The 26476-nt window shown below is 38.2% G+C and overlaps 1 protein-coding gene across 2 annotated transcripts; it reads left to right on the top strand.

The window, feature by feature from the left end:
- The first annotated feature begins 3076 nt into the window (after positions 1 to 3076).
- Positions 3077 to 24936, top strand: RAB38 (RAB38, member RAS oncogene family). Of its 2 annotated transcripts, XR_008429601.1 has the most exons (4): positions 3077 to 3281; positions 10837 to 11117; positions 20572 to 21877; positions 24174 to 24936. XR_008429601.1 is itself a non-coding variant. In XM_053936603.1 (3 exons), the coding sequence occupies exons 1-3, from the start codon at positions 3077 to 3079 to the stop codon at positions 20722 to 20724; spliced, it is 639 nt and encodes a 212-aa protein (XP_053792578.1). In that variant the 3' UTR covers positions 20725 to 24936. The 2 variants fall into 2 exon arrangements, 1 of the variants encoding a protein (XP_053792578.1); XM_053936603.1 differs by having other exon boundaries at positions 20572 to 24936.
- Positions 24937 to 26476: the final 1540 nt, after the last annotated feature.

The raw sequence follows: 26476 nt of genomic DNA, 5'->3' as shown, positions 1-26476 counted from the left end.
GATATACATAATGTCACATGGAATTCCATTTTTTTTTTGCAATTATTTTATAAAGTTTAAAATATACATATACCAGAGAATACAGATAAACGAAATATAAACACAGAAATCTCAACCAAATTGCTGGCGTGCGTTCATGTTCTTATTGCCTGGACAGCAGCAGAGTAAGGGCTCAGGGGCAACATCTGGTTCACCCAGCCAAACAAGTTACTTGGTGTCAGCTGAGTCCAGCTAACCACCTACCTGTGGGTGGCAAATGCAAGCTGGTATGGTTTATATTACCTGTCCTTAAGTATGGTCTCAGCTAAGACAGATTTCATTGCATCATCTCCAGGCTCAGTGTGCTTCCCTGGCCATCTCTGCCGGCAGGAGATTGTTGAGTTGCAGCAATCACCTGTTTGCAGGTTGCAAACAATTGCAGCAGGCACCTGTTTGTGTGCATGAAGGGATCAGCTGGCATCATCCAAATCTTGCAGTGATCCTCTAAGCCATAACCAGCCCAAATCATCTGCCTTCTCCTATGACAGTGCTGCAGCAGGGCTGCAAATTAATGATAGGTCCACACCTCCCCACCCCAGTGCCTTCAGATGGCAAGGAGGCCAAACCAGTACAGATACATGGTTCCAAAAAGGTGGAGCAAGGCAGGACATTTCAGGAGCATTTTAGCAGATGGTGCCTATAAAAGCTAGCTCACTGTGAAGTTGGGAGGTCTGGGTACAGCTTTCACTCAGCAAGATGCTTCAGTCCATATTTCCCTTTAGGTCAGCAAATCATCCATCTAACTGCAACAATCCCTCCTCCATGCTCACCCCACAACTGAACACCTCACTGAACATCTCACTGGTAGCCCTACTGCCAGCCCAGGGTGACCTTGATTAAGGTTGTGAGGAGCTCATTGTACCAGGGTGCTGCTGGGGCCAAGAATTTAGCCACATTCAGAGAAGAATTGGAGATTTAAACAAGTAACACGATTATCCAGAGCTATTATAGCTAATTCTAACAAAAACTTTGGAAAACAGATAAAGCCTCATGCTTCTGGGTATAGGCCAGCCTCTAACTACACTTACAAATAGCCTAAGACCTCCAGTTACCAAACATCTGCTTTCAGGGACCTTCCAAGCACTGTTCTCTGAGCAATGGCCATCATCAAAGAAGGATGAAACATCAGATATAATTTAAACCTTATCCAAAACACCAATTTCATTATTTCTGAAGTTGCTAAATCCTCTCAGCCTGTTCTTTGTTTAAGCTCTAAAAGGGGAAATCCTCAACTTTAGAGGGTAATGGTGAATGCTTAGAAGTACTCAAGTATTGGATCCTCTCAGGAAACAGAGGTGCTGTAAAGGCAAGAATTGAAATAGCACACACTACCAGTAATAACAATAATAAGCTCAAATCATGCAAATTTACTAAGTGATCAAACTGGTTGGCCTGTCAAGTTGTTGTCCGTACCTAACAAGGCAAAGCCCTTTAAAATTTGTCTCCAAATGGGATGCAAATGACAATTTGTTTTTGGAAAGACAATTTTTCTTACTGAAAAAAAAAATCCTCTTATTAAAAAAGGTTCTAGGAAAATAAGACATTTTTCCTCTCAAGTTACCTATTTCCACTTTGTGTGTTTATATATATACACACACAAACACAAAATTAAAATTTGAGTTTAAGGACCAATTATAAAGGAATGCATAATATGAATGTTCTGGATTCTTTGTCTACTAAAATCCAGCTTTTTGGATAGATGACAAAATTCTAATGCCATTTCAGTCCACGCTTGGATAAGAAATCCATCAAATAATATTACAATAAGTAAAAAATATGTTTTCATTTTCAAGAACATCAATAAATATAAAAAATATTCACTGATAAGTTGTACACAATATTAAAATTCTGTAGGTTTTCTATCAAAGCTGTTAAAAGAATCAAACACCTCTAGGTAATGGGTAGAGTTTTCCAGCTAAACTGCCTAGGTAAAAGTCAAAATTAAGGGACAGGCACGTCAGTGGATTGATTTACTCAAATGAGTTCAGTTGTTTGCAAGTTCGGTATCACTTGTTTTGGAAAACAGATGACTGTTGAGACTCTGGCATTCATATGCTCAAATGCTGTTATGCTTTCATAACTTCTGATTATCAGAGTCACGAGATAAACCTGGATTTTTTGCATTTTATAGTCCAGTTGTATGAAAAAAACAAAGCACAAGCTGCATGCTGCATTCAGATGGGATCATGCTTATAGGTATAGAGAGACAATCACAATTATGGTAACAAAATTTAAAAATATGTATCTGCTGTAATTAAATTTGTACAGCCCTCCTGGTAAGGACACAAGTAGAGCTGCTGTATATTGCTATAACTGCCACTTCTACTGATGTAACTGCATTCACACTAACTTACACAGATTAGAACCAAATTTCATCCAAAGCTGAAGTCACACTGATTTAATTTTTGCACTTTAGTGAAAAAATGAAGCCTCTGAAGGGAATTTTCAGGGGTGTTTTTTTTTGGGTTTTTTTGGGGTTTTTTTTGTTTTGTTTTGTTTTTTTGGGGTTTTTTTTTTGGGTTTTTTTGGGTTTTTTTTTTTTTTTTTTTTTTTTTGTTTTTTTTTTTTTTTTTTCAGTGACTGGCATCTTTAAGACATCTGGAAACAAGCATTGGGTGATATATTATCACCAAGGCAGTGATTCAAAATTTACTGTGTGTAAAACTAGTACACAACAGAAACACTGTCCTTTCAGCAAGGAGCCAAACAGCGTACAGGACTGTTGCATGAATTTTCCTGCAAAGTCTTTAGCAGCCACACTAATCCCAGACACAGCTCGTGCTGACCTTTATATACATACGCACAAAACTTTCTGGGAGACTTCCTTCCCCCAGTCCCTCCTTACTTCATCTCCCAGCAGGGCTGTCTGCTGGACCTGGTGATCCTGCTTCCGTAGGAAGGGAAAGAGCCTCCACCTACCTTGCTTTCCTTCCTTCCCTCCCCAGTTCCTCACCCCCTCTCTTCCCCTCGGGCTGGCAGGATTCCTCGGGCAGAGCATGCAATCAGTTTGCAGGGAGCAGCCGCAGCCACAGGAAAGATGCAGAAGCACAGCCAGAAGGAGCACCTCTACAAGCTGCTGGTGATCGGGGACCTGGGAGTGGGCAAAACCAGCATCATCAAGCGTTATGTCCACCAGAACTTCTCCCCCCACTACCGGGCCACCATCGGGGTGGACTTTGCTTTGAAGGTGCTGAACTGGGATGCTGAGACTGTGGTACGGCTGCAGCTCTGGGATATTGCGGGTAAGTAAAGAGGAGAGCCCTTTGCCCAATAAATCTATCAAAAAACATTACAAAATATAGACCCCAATTCATTTGTACTGATCTGAAAACTGAAAACTTTAAGGACAGCTTGACATTTTGGACATTCCTTAAAATCAACAGACTCCGAAACTAGGGAAGTCAGAGCATCAGAGTGGAACCTGTGCTAGCTGATTTTTCTCCCCAGCCCTTGGACATCTTCAGGGACTCAGGCACCTCTCTCCAAATGCCCCAGTTGTTTCCCTGCAGCTGGCAATGTTCAGTTTTGCCTCCTTGGACTAACAGATCTTCATGACAGGAGGAAGAATAACAAGAATGTCGTGTTAAATCTTTTTAATTTGGTGGAATAGATGAGGCATTCAGTAAGATGATTAAACTTTCTTTTATAGTTTAAAAAATCAAGATAATGTATATCTGTGTTAGTTTATCAAATACCTTCCTTCTTCCTCTCTCTCATACCTGCCCTCCTTCAGTCCAATGAAAGCAACTTCTTATGTGTTTTGGGAAGAGAATTTTTCTATTTGGTAATCATTCTGGTTGTTAAAAATATAATTACTCATATTTAAATATCCTTGTTCCAACATCAAGCAAAACAAAAGACGATTTACCCTCTGAAAGGAGAAAAAGAGTAAGGTAGTCCAGATATCCCCACATGCTTACATCATTAAAACCCACAGAATTTGACATTGTTGCTGTCAGTACTTCAGACATTTTTGATTTGGATTCAAATTAAACACACAACTTTTTTTTGCCACCCCCTTTCTGAAAATCAATCATTTTTGTTTCAGTCCATAAAATAAGTTTATCTTGACAGCATATATCCCATGTTGTAAGTAATCATTTTTCATTTAGTGAATGCAGGAATCAAATACATCTGTAACAATAGATTACAGCATAAAGGACGGAATTTAAAACTCAATTAAATTAAGAAATTACTTTCATTAAATAGGGAATAAAGGTGAACATCATATTAGCTGTTAGACAGCTGCACCAGCCTGTGGCCTGAGTTGTGAGCCCACTCAGGCTCATTGATCTAGTCTGGAACAGCACCGGGTAAAACTGGTGAAATGAAAAAATTCTTGACATTCTTATCAGTGGAGGGAGTGCTTTTCTGCTGCACTGAGCTGTCTCATGTCTGAGCTCTGAATTTGGCACTGAGGTACTAAAACTTATGCAACAACACTGCTTTATGTAAAACATATAAACACTGCTTTTCCACATACTAATACAGTCTTGTGGTTTTTATGGTTTTAAATACATATATGTTCAGTTTTCTTTATTAAAAGATAGAATAATGGGGAAAACATTTCTTTTACTGTTCACCAGTGGCTGATTGTAACAACAAATACATACACTGCCAGAAAAACATTTCTGCATGAGAAAAAAGCTTTTAATAGTAAATTCTGAATGTATCAAGGCCTTAAAGAATGTATTTTGCATGCCTTGTTTCAGAGATTTATTACACTACTAATCATGTGCTGGCAGATCATATGATGTAGCTTTCAGTCAGGCTGCAAAAGCAATTACACCTAGTTGTAGTACTGAATGACTAGCATGCTTTCTGAGTTATCACACATGACAGAGAGAATTACAGCACAGTACTAAATTTCATATGAATTGCCCAATTCAAAACATCATTGTGAAGGTCAAGACAGTGGTCAGTAATAAAAAGAGCTGCTGTCTTAGCTTTAATGACTTCTGCTTAAGGAGCTTTAGCTGTTGCTAGCTGTACATAGAGAGCAAGTTCTGCAAGCAACACGCTGAATTTAGGTGATCGTGGTGCAGGCATAAAAGTTATCACACATAAGGCATCTGGCTGGTGAGAGAAAAATAGATTCAAAAATGAAAGAGAAGTAAAACTGATTGGAAATATGGAGAGAATGGAATTGGTTTCTCCTGACTGTGGCTGGTCATGTAACATCATTTGCAAAATACAAATGGGCAATGAGAAGAGGGAGGAAAATAAAATCTCTGGTCTAAGAACCTTTCTCTTTTGATGGACTCTCTGTTATCAGGTCAGTTTTATCTTTTGGGGTAAAAATAAAATTTCAGTCTCTGACCAAGCTGAAAGATGCTGGCTTAGCATGCAGGACACCTTGAATTGAAGCAGATTCTGCAAACACATAGACAATATTTTATATCAGTAATTATATATGAATACATATTTATATATGTATATATATACACATATCAGGTATTATTTTAGCTCTTATATCCTCTTCCCTCTCCATTATACAGGCAGTGAACCCCATACTAAGCATATGTGTACTCCTTCTTGCTTTTCATGGGTAGTAAATTGTTTAACAATCTAGAAATAATTTTCTTTAAAATATTGTGAGTAAAACTAATGTCAAGCTTATCTACATTATTAGTAGGGTTTATGTACTTGGTGACTTCATCTGAGGAGTGATATTCCAGCTGTGGTAGGACCAAGCAGTTTGGCCTGCTTTACCCTTACCTTACATAAGAAGAAAAAGTAAATTTGGTTCATCTGGTGCAATCTAATTAAATGTAATTAATATTTTTTGGTGTTTTTTAATTTTGTAAGCAAAACTATAATACAATTTAACGGCTAAATGCTGAAATTGCATTTATTTAGATGATAGAGAAATGCCAAAAAAACCAAGGATAATTAAGTATTACAAAAATTAATTCAGGGGTAATGTAGGCTCTGCATCACACGTTGTTACTTTAAGGCAGTGATTTTAACACATACTATATTCCTGAAACTGTGGGTGTTAGGCAGGAACAGTAGGATTAACCTTAATGCTATATGATGTTATGGTGTTTGTAACAACATGCTGTCATTAAAATCTATGAACTTATGTCTGATTCAGTGAAATGCCTAAGTTTGAGGTGATTGAATGTTTAGTATTGAGTGTGGGAGGAGATATACATGATAAAATTTTCCTTTTCTTTAATTTCTTCACAACAATTCCATTTTGTTTCACCTTATGTCACAAATTATTAATTTTGGTGTTCCTGTTAAAGTGTGCCATCACCTCTACTGCTGTGTCATACAACATTAAATCTTGCTCCTTAATCAGTTTCTGTCTTTATCTTTTTATCTTTTCTGCTGCCTTTGTGTACATATCTTTTAAAATCGTTAGCAAATTGTTAGAATAAAAGCTTTAAAGAAACTCTGAATCATATTTTGCACAAGGTTACTGTGGATGGGGTTGACCCTGCAGATGCAGGCTGGCACACCGCTTCTGAAGAAAACAGCTGTTGCAGACAGCAGATCTGGGTGTATTTGCTATTCCCTTCTCTGCAAGGCTGCTCTCTGTGCTACTGTCTATGTTTTGTGCCCAAACAGCCCAGAGATTTCTTTGAAGACCAGCTTTATCCATAGATTTGCTGCAGGGAGGAGCTTTGAACATCGGAGAGCAGAGAGCAGCACATCAGAGCCTGCTCCCTGCTCCTTTTCCACAGCCATGTCAGCATCCTCTTTATCACTTCTTCTGCATTTGAGTGGGCTGGGTTATTTACTGCTACTAAAAAGATATTGGTTTGTGTTTAAAAATCTGGTTCTCATCTCATAAACAGTTGGACCAATGCTCTGGGGAAAGACCAGTTCCATTTCCTTTCCCAGTCACTTTCACCTTCAGAAGCAGCAGTCTTCCCACAGATATAGACAAGTATCTGCAGTTGTAAAGTTTTTAGGATTGTTATGCTGCAGGGGGAGTAAGCGGAAACCTGTTCACTAATGCCAGGCACAGCACGTCCTCTGCATTTCAGGCTTTCGGCAGCTGCTAAGCATTGCAGCACATATGCATAAATAAGATAGTCATGGTGATTTCTAGGCTAAGTTACCTTGAAATTACTGTTCTGCAAACATAAATAAGTCTCTTGCTGTGAGGGTTTTATTTCCGTAGAGATTGGTGCTGGAATCTGTGGGCCAGATCCTGCTGACAGCCTGCTTTTCCTCATTCTGGGGTGGTGAACATCAGCTCAAGGGTTGCTTAAGCTTCAGTCCATAAAGACAATTATTTGAAGTCAAGTGTGAATATTCTGAAAGATATTTTGAAGTGAAAGGTAAAAGATGTTTAAATCCTCTCCACAGTTTCCAGCTTCTCAGTGTTGGCTAAAGGCTGTCTGTAAAGCAAGGTGGCTCCCAAAAGCATTTTCTCTTAAGACAGTGGCAAGAAGTAGAATGCATGATAAAATTCAGCACTGGGCAATTTCAATCAGTTTTTAATTTAAATTTTTGTGCCACATTTCAGATGCTGTGGTCAAGATTGTGGAAATTATCTGAGTTTCAGCACTTTATCATTACTTTTTGTACCTTTATTAGAGATGATAGTGGTTAGTGAAAATTGTAGATTACTGTACAAATTTATTTGGGGTAAATTTTTATAAGCTATGAAAGTCCAGCTGATGGTTGCTTTAAACCCATGAACTGATAGCTTTGCCTGCTGCAGAGGTGCCACTGAGATTAGGATAAATGTGCAGGCAGCTGCTCTTCAGACAGGGAATGCTTCCCTTTAGTAGAAATCTTGCTGCTTTATCACCTTGTTCTCACTGGGTTCGCTTCCAAGTAGAGTAAGATTCAACTAAATTAACAATCAGACATTTCTTCTCAGTCTCCAACTACAAAGGGATCCTAACATTCAGTACTCCCAGTTAATTTAGTTAATTTTTTAAATCTAAGGCTGATAATCCCAGCATAAAGGACCATCTCAGTGGGCAAAGGCCATTGGAATTGTGGGGTTAGATGCCAAATGCCAGTGGTCTTGTAAGGGATGCAGTAAAGTACTATGGGCCAGATAAAATATTTCCCAAGCTTCTGACCCTTCCAGTAAAAAGCAAAAAACCAATCTTTCCCAGTCGGTGTTGCAGTAAAGCAGATTCTAATGTTCAAGGCTGCCTGCGAGATACAACTGAATACCTAATGGTTGATCTATTTTCTAGCCTAATTCCTGCCTAAGACATTGTGTTGCTGAAAACCTAAGGCAAGATTTTGACATCTTTAATACATCAAGCAGTGCCTATTATTACAAGCAATTCTGCTAAACAAAAAGGTTTTAGGAACCTCATCTATTAATATAGGATTTTGTCCATGTAAGCAAGAATCTGTGGAGAAAAAGCGTACTTCTGCATCCTTAGACATATTATTTAGTTCTCCAAGCTCAATGCAAATACTAGAGATCACTTTTTCCACAGTTTAAATTAAATAAAAGTCATTATGCAAAGGTCATAAAACTAAAACTCTGATTTATAAAGCACCTCTTTTTCCATTCAAACTGGCCTAACGCCTTTCTGTCAAGTATATTGATACATTAATTATAACTGATGGAGAAAAAGACCACTTCAAAAATAGTTTAGACAGTTAATCATGCAGCTCCATTCTTTCTCTTTCTTTGAAGTGGTTGGTGATGGAAATTGGTTATCCCCGTCTTTCTGCAAAATGCTGCTTTTACAAACATACTGGCTTTTCTGTGCAGTGAAAATCCCGTGTATCTGAAAAAGCAGCTGGAAGCCAGAGGAAGAATCAGTGTCATACAATTTGTCAGAAATTTGTGGGCCACCACAAGGCAGAAGATCACAATTTAGGAGCATTTTATTCCTTTAGTAACTTCCTTCATGGTGAATTATTTCATGCTGGAAATGAATAATTTAGTTGATGTTCTGTGACACTGTCCCACCTATCTCAATGATCTGTGTCCTAATAAATATGTGTGGGGCCTGAGTTGAAGTGCTCTTGTATCACCCACAGTGTAAGCATCTCAAGAACTTTGTATGAGAAGTATAAAGTATCAATGAAATACAATATCCATCAGAAACTATTTGAATATGTTGCTGCTTACCTCAGTGCCATGTTTCTAATCAGACCTTGGCTTTTGGTGGAAGGCACCTTCTTGCAGATGAAAAAAGAATTTCTCAACAAGGAGATTATTGAATAGCACATGACTTAGCCATTCATCTGATTAGCCCACTGACAGGAATCATAAGACATTTGAATAAAAATATAGATGAAAGAAATTTTGAATATGACCTCTTCTTTCCCAGAAATAATCTATCTTGCTTTATCAATAGAACACAGTGTTTCTTTAAGATAAAAAAAATTTGACATGAATTTGGAGAAGACAAGCTTCTTCTTTGGTTTCTGTATCATGTGAAGGACTGTCTCCTTGCTGCCACAGTGCTTAAAACCAAAGATAAACATCACAAACTGATGGTGTTGACCCCCTAAATGGGCTCATTGCTATTTCCATTAAGTGAAAGTGCATGGTCTAGAAGCCCAGCAATTGGTACTTTTCCCTTCTCAGCCCTCCCTTATATTTGACAGCAAAATTTCCAACAGACAAATTCTCCACAGATAACCTTCCTGGGGTCAGGGGCAGACTGCCAATCTTCTTGTCTTCCTAACCTACTCAAAATTGCTCACATTGAGAAAATAAGGCTAGAAACAGGTTTGCATTCAATGCTTCTATTTCCATAGCACATTTCCCAGCTATGGAAGCACGTACAGGAGTTGTCTTGCTTAAAAACTGCTATTGTTGTGAAATGTTTCTTCTTTGGATCACAGCTCTGCTGCAGACATTAGTATAAAATCTATTTTTTATTTTCAAGAAAAGTTTTGTGTAATATATTTTTTCAGAGTTCCCATGAAAACAGCAGATATATTAACAAACCCACAGCTGATCAATATACCATATCCTGATGTCATGTGTTAATTTGTTCATACTTTTAGTCATATAAAATGATAGATATTTACAAATGTCTCTGAATATACTAATGTACTGTTAACTCCCAAAAAATTCTGTCCTTTCCCAGAAAGCACTTTGAATTTCAGCAAATAAAACCATGATGCTTCTGAACAGATCAAGTATGAAACTCTCCTCACAGATCTTTTCACTGGAGCAATGCACCTCTTCATATTGCTACTGCTGTGCTATTTCTTAGAGAACTTTCCATGTTTGTAAGGTTTTAAATTCACCTTCCTCACCTCTGTGCTTTAAAAATAAAAATAAACTTGTAATTACTCTGGTGGCTGGTATGGCTCCAGAACTATATTATGGTACTGCTGGTTATTATAATTTGCATGAGAATATGTAGGATCCTCTTTCATGCGTGAGGAGTTCAGTTGTGGTAGATGTTTTAGACAAAATACCATAGTACCAAGGAGTTTCCAGTCTGGTAGCTATATTTTTTATGACTTTTTTTGAAAGTCCTGTAATGTACCCAAAGACTCTTGGTACTGTCCACAGACTGAGAAATCTGCAGCCTAATAAGACCATACACTTATTATTCACTTACTGCACTTATTATCCACTTGTAATGAACTTCATTAAATTTCCTTGGGTGTTGGCTTGAAAATTCTTTTTTCATGCAATACTCTCCTGCATCTTCATACAAATTATTCTAGCATGGTACTTATTTAGGCAAAGAGTAGTTTCTCAGGGATTCATAAAATGAAGTCCTGCCTTCAGGAATGTTATCTTAGAAAACCTGCTGTGTGAAATACTAACCTAAACTGGAAGCCCTAATTTTTACAAGGTAATGCTTTTTTCCCCTCCTACTTTCTTCATTACAGGACAGGAAAGATTTGGAAACATGACCAGGGTGTATTACAGAGAGGCTATGGGGGCGTTTATTGTCTTTGATGTTACAAGACCTGCGACGTTTGAAGCAGTGACAAAATGGAAAGAGGATTTGGACTCTAAGTTGGTTCTTCCAAATGGCAAACCTGTGCCAGCAGTCCTATTAGCAAACAAATGTGACCAGGGAATAGATGTTCTTATGAACAACGGCATCAAGATGGATCAGTTCTGCAAAGAGAATGGGTTCGTGGGCTGGTTTGAAACATCAGCCAAGGTAATGTTTCCATTTCTTCTCAAACATTTCTAAGGACAGAGAAATCAGCTCCTAAAATAGATCATTTGCTCTAAATGTGCACCTTGAAAAGCTCCTCTCTTGGTGGTATTGGTTAAAGATAGATTTGTAAATATATAGTATACATTTCTATTTCTTTTAGGTCTTTTATTGCAACATTTTGAAATGCGGCTGCTGGGATATGATAGGCCAGCAGTAAAGTATGTACCCAGTCAACAGGTTACTGCACAATAGTCTGGGGAGGAGGATGACCTCAGGCAAGGCATAAAAGCTACGTCTTGTGAATGATATGAGGATGTTTTTCATCATTCTTAACATTCAATATTATCTCTAAATATTTATATAACCACTTTGCCCGAGAAATGCTGATTTGAGACAATAGCTTCATTGCCTTACATTCCAGAAATGAAGTCAGCCTATTGTAGTGCTTGTACAATGTTCACTGTTATAAGCTCTCATTCTCAATAGCCTTTTCAAAAAAATCACTTGCCTGGGGAGGAAGGAAATATCAGTGGTCAAAGTGCTGAATGAGCTGCTCTGAGGTTCAATTCTTTGCCTTGGTACAGATTTCCTGAGTGCATGGAATGGTGAGATAAAAATCAGAAAGGGCACCCAGACTTTCAAATTACAAAGGCTGAAAGTACATTGGTACTGTAGATCAATTTGAGATGTCTCAGATAATTTCAGTTCATGCAGGATTTGGAGAGCTGGCATGTGAAATATTGATTTGAACACAACAATTCAGTGGCTATTGTGTTGATTGTATCCACCTATTAGGAAAGCTTGTGTCATCATTGACAACTCTGGGGAACTTTTGGATGTTTGAAATGTAAACAGTTTGGTTCTGGTTTAACCTATTTCTAGTAGTCTGGAAGCGAAAACGCTACATTTGATTGTTTAATTTCTTTTAAACACTTTATGTAAGGTACATAAGAACTTTTAGGGTGTATATTTGTGTTTTACTTTTCTGGTCTTGACACATTCTTTAAGCATTAATATTTAAAAGATATTCCACTAGTAATCAGCAGAAGTAACAGCAGAGGAATAGCAGCATATCCCAGACTGCCTTAAGCATTGCTTGAACTCTGGGCTGAGATTGCAGCTTTTCAGTACTTAAGGGTGCTTATAACAAAGATGGGGACAAATCTGTCATGAAAGCCTGTTGTCCTAGGGGTAGTGGTTTTAAGAGGTAGTGGTTTTAAACTAAAAGAAGGTAGATTTACACTAGAGATAAGAAGTAATTTTTTCTGACAAGGATGGTGAAACACTGGAACAAGTTGCCCAGACATGGTGGATGCTCCATCCCTGGAAACATTCAAGGCTAAATTGGATTTGGTTCTGAGCAACCCAGTCTAGCTGATGAAGTCCCTGCCCTGGAAGGCAGGTTAGACAAGATGACTTGAAGAGGTCCGTTCCAACCAAAATCATTCTATGATTCTGTGTCTTTGTAATTAATGTCTTTGCTTCTCTACTGAATGGGTCTCAAATTTAGCACTGTTAAGATGCAATTTACAGGGAGAAATGTTGGTCTAGGTAAGTGTGTGAACTATCTTGCTCCACAACAGGGTACTTCCTATTCCTTCCTTTGTATTTAGGTCTGTGGTTCATCTGCTGATTTATGTTGGGTGAGGCCATAAGAATCCAGTGTTCCTCTTTATGATAAACTACATTTTACTATAAGAATGGAATCTGTACCATGAAGTCCATACATTAGTCCCCAGTAAGCACATGTCCACCACTCGAAAAGGACAACCACATTTATTGTGCTAAGGGCCATTGCAAGTCATGAGAGAAAATGAATATGCAAACAATTTCAAAGATCACAGAGAGGTTTTATGATGATGATGGAGCCAGTCTGGGGCAGAACTATGGAAGTAAAAAAGATGTATAGAGAACATAATTTTTTTTTAAAGTCATAACAGAGGAAATTTTTCCAAGTTTCTCTAAACTGCATAGAATTAAGAATTTCTGTTATTTTAGACATGGTAAATATCTAGATTCTTCTTAGGTTCTTTAACTCCAAAACCCAAACAATCCCCAGATTGACAATGCAATCATGTAGGAACAGAGAAAAAATCCAGCTATGACAAGACTTGCTTTCAAAAGCCACTCTGAAAAGAATGATAAGAGTTGAGGGCACAGAGCTGTTATTACACTATTCTCTGCTTTGGGTCCGAAAAAAAAAAAAAAAAAAAAAAAAGAACTAACTCAGTTTGCTACAGAGAATAGAAACTCTTCTGAAGCAGAATAGCATGGACAAAGGAGTCATCATATTGCAGCTATCAATTTTAGCAGTTCAAATAAGTAATAACTCTCTTTTTGTGGTATCCTGGAATAATTAGATCTCCAGAGGTTTTCTGGAGATGTGCTTAGAAATATTAAAGCCTTGAGAGCAAACTGAATATGATTTATGCATTTTGGAAAAACAAAGGTGATTACTTATAAGAAGAACATCTTTTCGTTCTGGTTGCCTTGCAGAAAGTAGCTTGCTATATATGTACCTACCATATTTCAAGCTGCCAATGGTTTTAAGCTTTTGTCTGTAGCACTGGAAGATTACACAAAAAAAAAAAAAAAAATCACTGTATTATTGCCTGGTGCTATTTTTGTAAGTTAACAGCTCCAATATAAAACATTTGAGCCACCTAACGCAGTCTTATGTATTAGTTTTGATTCTTACATTAATCTGAAGGAAGTAACCTTCTTTCAGTCTTCTCTCTACAAAGACAGAAGGTTTTGTTTGGATAGTTTTCCTTGTGAGAAGGGCCTTATTGGGCAACACCACCTCACAGTACAGTCACAAGTTACACTGTTGCCATATATCCGGTGGTGAGCCTGGTCTCTTTTATATCTGCATATTTACTTCACCCATATTGATTGCAGTCTAAGAGGCTCATCCCCAGACAGTCACCAAATAACCCTTAATAGTAAATTCTTTAATAAATTTCATGACCACAAATATTGCGAAAGATTCATTCTTTTAAAGGAAGGAAATTTCTCCTTCCTGTCACACATTTAATTATCCACAAGATGGCCAGAGCAGCTGAGAACTCCACTCACATTTCCAAGCCTTTAAACTGTTTTCACCACCATGCCTAGTTCAAAGAGGTGAGCTTTTGACTTGGATTAGAGAAGGAGCAATTTCAAGCTTATTATCACTTCATAATGAAAATGGAACTTGTGCAACAAAATAGACAAGTCAGGCAAAACTAAATGTTCTTGAAAGTACCTAGTTCAGAAATAACTTGAAATACCTTACAACTGGCCATGGTTGTGCTGTTATTATGCCCGAGTTCCTCTTTTCCCTGCTGTAATTCTACTGTCAGCAATAGAGAATAAGATGAAAAGACATTCATGTTTTGTCCAAATTGCCCAAAAATTTGCTGGTAGCTGTGCTTTTCAGATCCTTACAAAACTAGGTTAAGCACACAGCTCCTTGTCTTCTGAGCATCATGACCTAGAGACTGATGAGCAGTCTGAATCTCTGGGCTATTTGGATACATCCTATTTGGACCAGGACAGTGTTATGCTTCTGCCTCTAAGAAATGTGGATAATAAGATGTCCTTTATTCAGCTTTTGCTTGACAGGCAGTCCATGGTATGTCACCATAGATTCAGAATGAGTTGTGTTGGAAGAGACCTTAAAAATAATCTAGTTCCAACCCTCTACAGGATCCAAATGCCGGACTAGCAATCAAAAGTCTTCTTTGCCATTGCTATGTTACCTTCAGAAAGCCATTCTCTGTTCCAGCCTTTCTTGCAAAAAGCAAGGACATTAATTCTTCCTATCTTACCAGGGAATTCTGTGAATAATCCAAGCTCTACTAACCTTGTTTAAATCACAGATTCTTCAGTTCTTTTGACTGGACAAGTATTATGAAAGATGAAAAGAGCAAGCTATGCAGTAGATTTGCAGAGGAACTGGATAAGCAGTTCTGATTTCCATAAAGAAAAACAAGGCTTGGACATGTATTTGAATTAGGCTGGCACTCTAAACTAATCTGCTGATCTGGTAACTTAAATCTAAGCAATCTATTTGAGACTGCCAGACTCAGTTAGAGGTGTGTGGCTCCCTAGATTGTCTTTGTAATTCACTCAAAAAACATCTAACCAGTCTCACGGTACAGTCTTAGAAAATATTTCAGATTCTGCCACAAAGCAAGAAAAAAGCTGACACTTTAGGCAGGAAATGCCACTTCAGATGTACAGTCACTGCGCAGAATCCTCTGCAGAGTTTGTTTCCTGTAATTAAAAGGAGTCTATTCAGATTATCCTATGGATATTAGAGCTGTCCTGTAGCTCTCTGGATCACTTTTATGAAATGCATTATTTAGTACTGTCCCAAATCTGGAAATTCAGAGAAATACAAAATTGTTGAAATCAGAAAGTCATTAAGTGAAATAATTTTGTTGCAGGATATTCAACCAGCTGTAAGAATTCAATCACAGAAATGATCTTGTTCTCAGAGTGGCAGTCACTGCAGCTGACATCTATGAATTTCATGTTTATGCATCCAGATGGCTTTTAACTTGTGTGGCTGCATTTTCCTAGAAACACCACTGCAGGAGTACAGCACACCATCTTAATAAGGCTCTGTTCCCAGCAGTTTCCAGGGAGTTCTGCTAAGGGAGCATGTGGAGCCATTCCCTCAGAGTGCTAGCTTGAGGTTTGCTTGCTCCTGGATTTTAGTGCAGTATGGAAATAAAATGTGGAAGCTATGAGCTTCTCACTAGGCTCCTATCTTATACCTGAATATTTCACAATTTGTAAATGTTTGCTTATGGGAAGTCAATTTCCTTCAAGTGCAGTAGTAGTCTAAGGTCATGTCTCTAGGCAGCACTGATTTAGAGCTCCCCAAGTGCTCTGTGCCTGCATACACGCTATTCTTCACCCTGGTTGACAAGGTAAGACTCAGAAGCTTCAGCTTCAGTAAGAGGAAAAAACTGTGAGTGTAAAAAGCAAAAGCATTCTATCAGAAAACAACCAGATAGTCAAATCTAAGATATGTGCATGGTAAAGAAACAAAAAGTTGTTTCATCTGAAAGTGAGACAGGCCCTTAAAACTTGTCAGGGCCTTTATTCTTTTACAAAGAGCTAGGAGCCAGTCTAATCTGTGGGAACTTGTTTCATATATTAAAATTGAATGCCCTAAATGTTAAAGTTCTGCATCTGCAGTAGAGATGGCAGATAAGGGGGAAGTTAACCCAAAATCAAAAACAATTGCTGAGCTTGTGTACTTCTTTGAGTCACATTCAATAATGTATTTATTTTCCCTTTAGTTGATTGTTGCTTACAAGACATTATTTCCAATAGCAATCGGTTCAAGGATTTTAAATAATGCAGCTCTCTTTCCCTGCCCTCAGTTGCTATCCTTTCCATAAAAGTGCCCTTTGAAAGGATATATTTTAATAAAATTGATCTAGAAAGCAAACACTAATTTCATTTATGTCCTTCAGTGTTCCTTTCTGGAATTCAGAGATTAGTCAGAGTTATTTTCTTTGCCTTGTTTTGTTTGGTAATAGAACAAAGAGTAGCGTGTTCTGATTTTCACTTTTCCATTCCTTCTTGATGAAGCCAGGAGAACGACCGGCACAAGTAGTCAGACATTGTCACAGAAGCAGGGTTCAGGTCCTTGCTCTGGCAGATTTTGGCAGGTTAATGCAGGATAAATCACTTAGGGATGGATTCACAACTCAGCTTTTGCACTGACTGGGATAGTGTATTGGATGGTGGGGCTTACTGAGCCACACAGAAATGGGTTAGGCACCTCAGGGGACAGGGCAAGGCAAGATGCTTGGGAAAGGCTATTATAAAGGCTGGCATGCTGAATCAGGCATACAAGATTGATAAAGACACCATAATGTCAGTAAGATCCTTTTTGGCCTTGCAGTAAAGGCTCTCTCTTGGGAAAGAGCTTTTCTTGAGAAAGTGCTGAGTAATACCAGCCTTAAAAGCAATATAGGGAGACAAAGTGTCTCCCGTATTTGAGAAATGTGCTTCTCCAAACTAAAGGTAAAAGTGGCTTCAGAGGAGGCTGGATAACAAGCACTGCAGGAGAGGAGAGGAGAGGAGAGGAGAGGAGAGGAGAGGAGAGGAGAGGAGAGGAGAGGAGAGGAGAGGAGAGGGAGAGGGAGAGGGAGAGGGAGAGGGAGAGGGAGAGGGAGAGGGAGAGGGAGAGGGAGAGGGAGAGGGAGAGGGAGAGGGAGAGGGAGAGGGAGAGGGAGAGGGAGAGGGAGAGGGAGAGGGAGAGGGAGAGGGAGAGGGAGAGGGAGAGGGAGAGAAAATTAACTTCAGCAATCATCACAATTCCTGTGGTGTTCTTTTGTAGGACAAAGCCATATGGGAGGTGACAGTTATGGCATTGCAACATAGAGACCCACTGAAAGATATATTTTCACTTCACTGTCTCACCTATATTTTCTTGCTTTTTTGAAACATAATTCATTTTATTTTCAGGTATAATTGAGGTAGTTTCCATGTCTCAATACCATTAGCAGGGTGTCTATGATTTTTCCTCTCTGTCCAATCTTACGCTCTGATTGTTGGTTTCTTTGTGTTTGAGTGGATTTTCACTTTCTCTTTTTTCTCTTTCCTCCCCTTGATTGCCTTTCAACACTTCATGGCCTAAAATCACCAGGCCTTTGGATGTCTGTGTTTGGATAGCAGATCACCTTCTACTGTCTGTAGCTTTTTCACTGCCTAGCTGAATACAGATTTTTCTTTTGCAAAACACACTATAGGAGGAGAGGTGGAGAAATCAATATTTCATTAGTCAGACCAGAATACAGCAATGTCTGATCTGCAGGCTGCAGGTCTAGGATGCCACAGGATTAAGGTTGTAACAAAAGGCAGCAGTAGCCTCTGAAAGGAAGTGGTCAAGGCAGGGATCTGGGACAGCAGGAATTGCTTTGTTGGCATGACCACAGGCTCCTTGCAGCAGGTGACTTAACATATTGCTTCTCATCCATACTGTGTGCCAGTTGTCATCTGAACCACAGAAGCATGCTTGAGCTAGACACAAACTCAAAACTGGCTGTGCTATCTGCCAGGCTCACCCTTCCTCTTCCTCCCGTTGTAACCCAGCTGAAATTGTCATCCACCCAGCCTAAAGAGTTCATATAAGTGTTAAAGATGAGAAACTGCCTCTCTAGACTCAGGACAGCAGGACAGGACTTTTTATTTCCTCTCTTCCTCCCTCTCTCCCTGCCTCCCTCTTTTTTTTTTTCTTTTTTTTTTTTTTTTTTTTTTTTTTCTTGTTTGAGTACTGGCTGGAGCATTTTTTTTTTCTTCTGCATTTTTAGGCTCATGTCTGGCACATGGATTTCCATCTATCACCAGCAGGGATGAGGGATGTCCACATATTCCCATTTTATGCTATTGTTGGCTTGGTTTCTTTCCCCTTTCCCAATGCTGTAAAATGGTAGCCTCTGACAAAGATGGCTGCTGTTAATACATTTGAACACTAATCAGTTTGGGCAGAATCCTAGATAAGACCTTACTGAATAAACACATTCTGCCATTTCAACACAGAAGCAGCACATGGGCAAATGAAATGTTTACCAGTCCATCAGTAAAGACAAATGCAATGTAAAAGATTTTACATTTTTGTTTTTGTACATGTAACAATCCTGTTTTGGCTTCAGTTTTCTGAGCAGTGCTGAGAGATATTTTTCATTGTCTGGGTTTTTTTTTCATAAAATTTCACAGTGCTCTGAAAAGGGTTTTCAGTGCATGCTTGAGGAATTTACTAGTCTGATCTGAGAGAGCCATGTGATACAGCAGAATTTTAACATCTCAGTAAAGAGATGATTCCCAGCCCCCTATTACTTTCTAGCAGTTACTATGTACATTAATATGTACTTCTCTAAAGTATTGGGGGTTTACAACTTACTGTTATTCTTTACATACAAAATATTTAAGTTCATGTATGTTATTGAAGAAACCTCTGAAAATCTTGCACTAATTAACATTTTCAGTTAGATCCACAGATTTCAGCCCTTTACTATGGTGCAAAGGGATGGACAATGGAATTTGTGGAGTTTTGACATTGATTTCAAGGGGATTGGACAAAGTCAATCTCACAGAATCCATTCATTTAGCTTTTGATTTTCCTATAAATGTGTCTTCTCTACTGAAACACACACATTTCTTTCTTAGCTAGTTTATGGCCTCAGTACAGCAGGCTCCAGATTGCCACCCAGAGGGACCTGGACATGCTCAAGAATTGGGACTAGATGGCATTTAAATGTCCCTTCCAATCAAAACTATTCTATGACTCAGTGATTCAGCTTGAAAACCTGGGTAATCGTAGGCTGCAAATAAAACAATATCTTTAATGAGCAAAAGTAGTGTGTGCATAGACACAAATGTATGCCTATATATTGGTATGCATTTCTATATGGATGTATGTGGTGTGTGATACAATTTCCTAGAAGATTGAAGCTACAGTGAAGTTTCTATCTCCTGTCTTGTAAAATAAGTAATCAATGACAATAGTTACACTAGAAGAGTGCCTTTTATGCCAGAAAGCCTGAATTTTCATTCCAAACATATTGGTGGCTGTTATTTACAAAAAGAAAGAAAAAAACTTTACTCAGTTCTACAGCTTATTTTCTATGCTGCATTGAGCTGTGTCTCACTGATCAAACTGTTTCAGCTTTACTTATTCTACAAACAGGGTAAGGGCTGCTGCAAGTAAAATGTGCCGTTGATATCGGGCACCTATAGGAAAAGATGTGCTTTGGCTTTCATTTTAAACTCCTAGAGTGAGGATTTCTGTCCTACAAATGAAACCAGTGGTGATATATTTCTTCTGAATCAGTGCATTGGAGATGCAGTGCATTGCAGTCAGCCTCAACAAAAAATAAGGGAGGACTCCAAATTATACAGAACCTTTTTACTGTTTTGTGAGTAATTTGAGATGATATCATTTATTCAATGAAACTGGTCTATCACAGGTTTCATTGTGAGCATTGCATACAGAAATCTTGAAATCGTGGGAAAGGCTTTAAAAAATAAGTGCTATGCATGGCTGTAATTACTGGTAGGTAATTAATTATTTGGAATTGGGTAACCATTATTCAAGCAGTGAAATATGGTCTTTGGAGCTTTACTTCAGGCATTGGTCTCCAACACCTCTCTGGCATTTGTTTTTTTAGTTTGTTGAAGCAATCAAATCACCAAGAGATTGAGGTAATTTAAAATCAGCGCTGTATACATTTTAAAAACTATATTAATCATAATATATATAAAACTTAACCAACTTCAAAACTCCAGTTTTAACTGGAAATTTAACACAGTCAATTTTTGAAAACTGTTTATTATGGTAAGTAAAGTTTTGATGTTACTGATAGAAAAATTTAATTATGCACAGGAAATATGCAACATTTTTTTATTATTATTAACTAATCAACCTCTCTTTCTGTTTCATTTGCAGGAAAATATAAACATCAATGAAGCTTCCAGATGCTTGGTGAAACACATAATTGCTAGTGAGGGTGATCCAGTTCAGTCAGTTGAACCAGATATTATAAAACCACACTTGAATTCCTCCAAGATTGTCAGTTGTTCAGCTTGCTTTAAATCCTAAGAGACTTCCAGACTATTACAAGAGCTGAACAACTATGATTCACAATTTATACTTTATTCAACGAAACAAGCCTGCCCATATTGTCCCTAAGCAGATTGTAATTTTCTCAAAAATATATTTAAATTTTCCTTTTTTTTTTTTTTTCAGCTAAAATTTATTATGAGGTGTTCATTGATAGCAACTATTCAAAACTCTCTATGGCTACTGGTCAAGTAAGACTTACGGTGATGGCTGTGTTTTCCTATTTGGGTGGCACCAGTGATATCAAAACCCATTTCTTTGCCATGTGGTTTCTGAAAATTCGTATTTGTGATGGGACTGGAGCAGCACCCTACTTGTCCGTTGATTTCCAGACAGTTTTCCCAATACCTTGACCAGGCAAATATCATCATTGCACTCTTTGTCACCCCTCAGACTTGAATGATCTTGTTTCATATGAGGAAGATTATGATGAAAATGAAAATTGAGCTGTTCAGAAAGAGACACCAAGAATGCTCACAATTAAATATTCCAATTGCAAGTTCAGTCTCCTGGATGTAGTGACAGGACTGAACATGCAGGAACATTTCACATCCTTCAGTTCTCCAGAAGATCTGAGCTTCCAAGACTGATGAAGAATTGGCTGCCTCTTTCTGAGGAGTTGCATTCTCATGGTTGATAGCATTATCTTAGATGAAGCAAAATAGAGCAAGTCAAGGGTAGGGGGTGACAAAACAGGCAATCAGGGATACAGTCTCCTGGGTAAGCAGATCAGGGTTTTCAGAAAGGGTTATCGATTCTATAAAGCCAGCGTTTCCTCTGGAAAGCCCACATTGATTTTTTTCCTTCCTCTCTCATGCCACAGATATCCCCATGTGTTTAAACTGTGTGTATTCTGTAAGTCCTAACATGCATCCCTTCATTATGTTTATTCTCATGGGAAAATTCACTATCCACACTCTAAGATACCAGCAGAACTTTCCAGGAATCCATCTGTGTTGAGTAGAAGGGTATTTGCTTTCTGAAAACATTCTTCTAAAATGTATATGAATCATCACAGGAAGCAAGCAAAATGAAACAGTCTTAAGAGACACTTCTGGAAGATATGAAGAATTTATTGAGCCATACTGTGGAAATGAAATTGTTGATTTTCAGCATCTCACAAAAAATGCAGGTTGGTGGAGTCATTCAGAGAAGTGTGTCAAGGCAAGTCTTGACATCTGGCTGCCAACCCCTTCAAGACAAACTTTGCCTCTATCCTGCCACAGACAAATCACTTGCATTTTCTGTTCAGACTTTTCCTTTGTAAGCTGTGAACTCTCAGTTGCAGGAGCTGTCTTCAGAGATAACTTTCCTCTTCTTAGAGACGTGTAACAGCATGGAAGGGAGGAAGCAAAATCACATGCCGCCTTATGTTTGCAGATGTCATTTCAGTACTTTACTGAACACTTAGCTGGAAATGCAGGGGTGCAATTCTCAGTCTAGTGAATACCTTCTGCATAGGAAAAATAAAAAAAAAAAAAAAAAAAAAAAAGAAAAATTTCCTCAAGCTGACCTTATACTGTGGGACCTATGAGGTGCATGTACCTGTAAAATTCATCCTACTTGGCAATGTAAGGTGTATGTTTGGGCTCAAAGTTCTTTTCCAGCCTAAATGGTTCTATGACTTTGTGCCTCTGCAACTAAATGCACTGTTACTATACAGGCACTGCAGACAAGAGATATGTTTCACTCCCTGGAGAACCAAGGACAGAGACATAGCTCTTTATGTGCTCTTCCTAAAGCCTTCCATTTTTTCTCACAGAATTTTGGAATAAGAAAACAAGGTCTCTAATTTTAAAAATAAAAATTCACATCCAGAATTAATCTGCACAGACATAGATGTATGGATACATATATATAATGAGCTGTCTTTTTTGAGAGTAATTCTCAAGTTGTCTTGAATGCTGTGTCATCCTTTAATACCTGTGTTAAACATTCTTTAACTCCTGCTGTGATCTGTGTCAAATACCTTAAGCTTCCTGCCTCAGTTTCCTCAGCTGTAAAACAGGGATCTATGTACACACCTACCTCTCAGCACTCCCTGACAGTTACTGTTGGCGCCGTGCTTTGGGGATACACGTTCTACAAATGCCAAGCTCTGATACTGCTCAGAACGAAATATGAGTGCCCTCTAGCATAAATACATGGTGCTGTAAAGCCTTAGTGTTCTAAATCTATCAAAGGCTTGCCTGTGCTACAAAAATTAGCTTCAATTATTCCACCTCAGTTAAGCTGGTCAAGGTTATAAAGCAACGTGTGATTTCATGGGCTGATCAGATTGGCTGCAGATGGTTTGCAAACGGAAACTGTGGCTGCACAGATGTCATGGCACTAGTTTAATAATCTCAGCAACAAAGCTGCAATTCAGAACTAGTGCCACATCAGTTATTTCAAATTTAAAGCATCATTTAAGTCAAGTCATATGGGTGCCTTATTAAGGATAACAATTCGTATCTTGAGCCAACACTGTGGAGACTACAAGGAACTAGATATTTCAGATAGCTTCTAAAGGGCTAATTTTTCATGAGTTGAGCCTTGTACTTCACTTATGAATCTGTGGGTCTCAGGTGAAGCAGAGGAAATTGCCATTTCATCCAAAAATACTCGCAACAAACCTAGCAGTTCCTAATGTGTTTTGCTTATCTTCATATCACCTTCATTTGCTGGCTTCTAGCAAAATCACTAAGCATACTGGGAAATTCCACAAGACTTTGAGAGCTATGGCTAAAGATCTGGTATACCAGTAATTAAAACAACCCTGCATAAATAAAACACTTAAATGACATATAGAGATATTTTTGTTCTGCACTCTATTGTGCAATAAATAATCTTTAAAATACTGGCTCATTATCTGTTCCATAATGTTTGTCATATCAGGTTCCACTGCAGTCACTTCTTGGGCAAATTTTCCAACACAGGTAGATGGAGGACAGTGTGGCCAATTGCTAGACTAAGGACTCAAAAATCAGTCCTCCTTAGGAGGTTACATAATTACATATGTTCATTTTTATTTGTACTAAAGTGATAAAAATCTGTCAAGTCTTTTTCTATAACTCAATAAATGTGTGAATGCAACCTGAATATCTAGCAAACAGAGCCTTTTTAGAGGAGGATTTGTAGGCAGGCCAGAATAAAAGCTTTAATTTAGAATTAATGAGCTCAGTTTTTGCCAATACCCTTTCAAGAAATGTAAAGTTTAATTATACTGTGTCAGTCCCTAACAGCTTGGATTTCCTTAGGTTTTTTGATGCACTCTGTGTTATGTCCTCTTTGCTGATCACCAGGGACCAGGCATCTTAATCACACGTTCATTTCAAAATTAAACATTTTCCCTTTCTGTTTGCAATAAGTAATGAATGATCAGTCTCTATGGCCTTGCAAATGGGCAAAGGTACTGCAAGTGGAATTAAAATTCATTTTCATTCTAGTTCTCCAAATACACCCCTCTGGATGTCCCAGCACTTCAAACCACAGGTTGATGAGCAAGGGAGGTGCTGGACATGAGAGATCACCCCAAAACACTCAAAGAACACAGTGGTTGAACATCTTCACCCCCAGACTTCATCTGCAACACCAGTAATGACAGAATGTCTTTCATTTTCTGTATTGAAACTCCATACAAATAAAACCTCATGACCCTAAATACTTTGGTTATCACAGACATATTGCTGATAGGAAAATGGATGGAGTGAAAGATAATTATTCAGTTATTCCAGAAAGATCATAATTTAATTGACCAGGTTCATCTTTCAATAGAAAGATATTTGGAAATCTGAAAATCAGGCTTTGTTATTCTTACACACCATTTTTTTTTAGATAATGCATTTTCAATATTTTTTCTATTCAGGAATAGCTGTTCCAACCCTACTTTATGCATTCAGCTTTAATTGTTGTACATCAATATTTTCTCTTCGAATTTCTTTTTCTGTTTTAACCTACGTGACTCTATAAAATGTGGAGGGAGGGAGAGAGGGAAGGAGAATGTGCACCTTTAAACAGCAATGTTGTTTTACTTCTTGAAACACCTTTTCTAGCTGGATCAAGTGAAACTGGTAAACATATGTGAGAAATGAATTTAGTGTCAATTGCCAGGAAACAGCCAATCAAAATATCTTTTACTGCACCAATATTTATGCATGTGACCGCAGGCTATATTGTAATAAAAGATGGTATTTCTGACAAAACATGGAATATGAGTAATTTGTAAAATTCATTCATTAGCCAAACTAGGCACATACAAGTAGCCATAAGCTAATTCAGCTTTCCTCATATGTAGCCAGGCAGAATTTTGGCTCACAAATAGATGCATCATCAGTTTGGAGGCTCATAAGTAATCACAGGCTCAGTTCTTGGAAGTCTGACTGGTTAAAAAATGGCCTAAATATGTAAAATGGGCACCTGCATGTCTAGGATATAGTGAATTCAATTTTCTTCAGCTGTCAGAACAAGCTGGTACCTGCAGCAGTGTTACATACTTGACTTTTCATGATTCCCTAGATTAGATTGTTTTATTAATTAAAAAAAAAAAAAAAAAAAAGAGGACATTGCATACAGTGTAGGTCTAGTATTTATTTTACAGTATTTATTTTACAGCAGCTTCTCTGCTACAAAAACAAAAATATTAGCATTCTGGTTTCATTTGCTTCTTTAATGATGCGACCTGACACTCTCACACACCATGGCTGAGGGTGCTACAAGACCCTCAACAAATCCCCAGTACTTGATGGCACAGTTGTAGCTACACTGACTGCATCTCTCAACAAGGAAATATATTTGACTGCACAATTTGGGAATGTTAATTTCCTGAAAATGATCCCCTTTACAGTTGCAGTGCATCAGATGCCTAATTAAGATTGGAACCTCTGTGACCTATGTATCAAATTCAGCAGTGATAGTTTACAAAGATGAGATATTAAACTGAGAAAAGCCACAGCACACTACTCCAAGGAGTGGAAGCTGAGCAAATGAAAATTTCCTGGTAGGCTTCTCTGCAGGTCAATGACAGAAAGTTCTTCTAGTTTGGTATTTGCCTGGTTTCTTCCAGGAAATGAACTTTCTGTTAAGCTATAGTAGCTCAATTCCACAGCAAGTGGTAATAGTTGCACCTGGCATCTACAGAGTTTACATAGTTTTGAAAGTTCAAATTTCAGAGATGGCATCTTTGTTAAAGGTTTAAAAGTCAGTGGTGTCTAACTAGTGGTAGATAAAGCTTAATTTGCTGTACCATGCAAATTCCATGCAAATCCATCCATGTATTTTCTGTTTCCATTAATCCATGTGTTTAGTCTTCAGGAATCATGAAAGGAAAGGGCCACTGCAAGATGTTCCTTCAACAGTGATGCTTCAGCCACATGCAAAATCCTGCAAAGGAGATGAACAAAATGAATGGGGAAGCAAGAAATAACAAGCAACCAGGGTCAGGGTGAACAGAAACATCTGGGACTGATCCAGGACCAATTCAAGAAGCATTGATGCTTGACAATTTCCTCAGCAAGACGTTTTATGAAAATCTGACACAGCATGAAGTTTTTATCACTTAGAGGTATATGAATTTTCTAGGGCACAAATTGCTATTTTTACCTTGTGCCTTGAATTTTGCTTCTTTACTGTCTACCTTGCCAAAAATGTCTAGTTTATTTCAGGATTTTTCTCTCTTTGGCCTTTGGTGCCATCTTGTCTCCTTTACTTGACACTGGGTGAGGAGCTTTTATCAGAGTCATTAAGACTGAGG

This window comes from Vidua chalybeata, chromosome 2, assembly GCF_026979565.1.
Source record: "Vidua chalybeata isolate OUT-0048 chromosome 2, bVidCha1 merged haplotype, whole genome shotgun sequence".
Taxonomy (NCBI): domain Eukaryota; kingdom Metazoa; phylum Chordata; class Aves; order Passeriformes; family Viduidae; genus Vidua; species Vidua chalybeata.
This window is presented reverse-complemented; position numbering and strand designations above follow the sequence as displayed.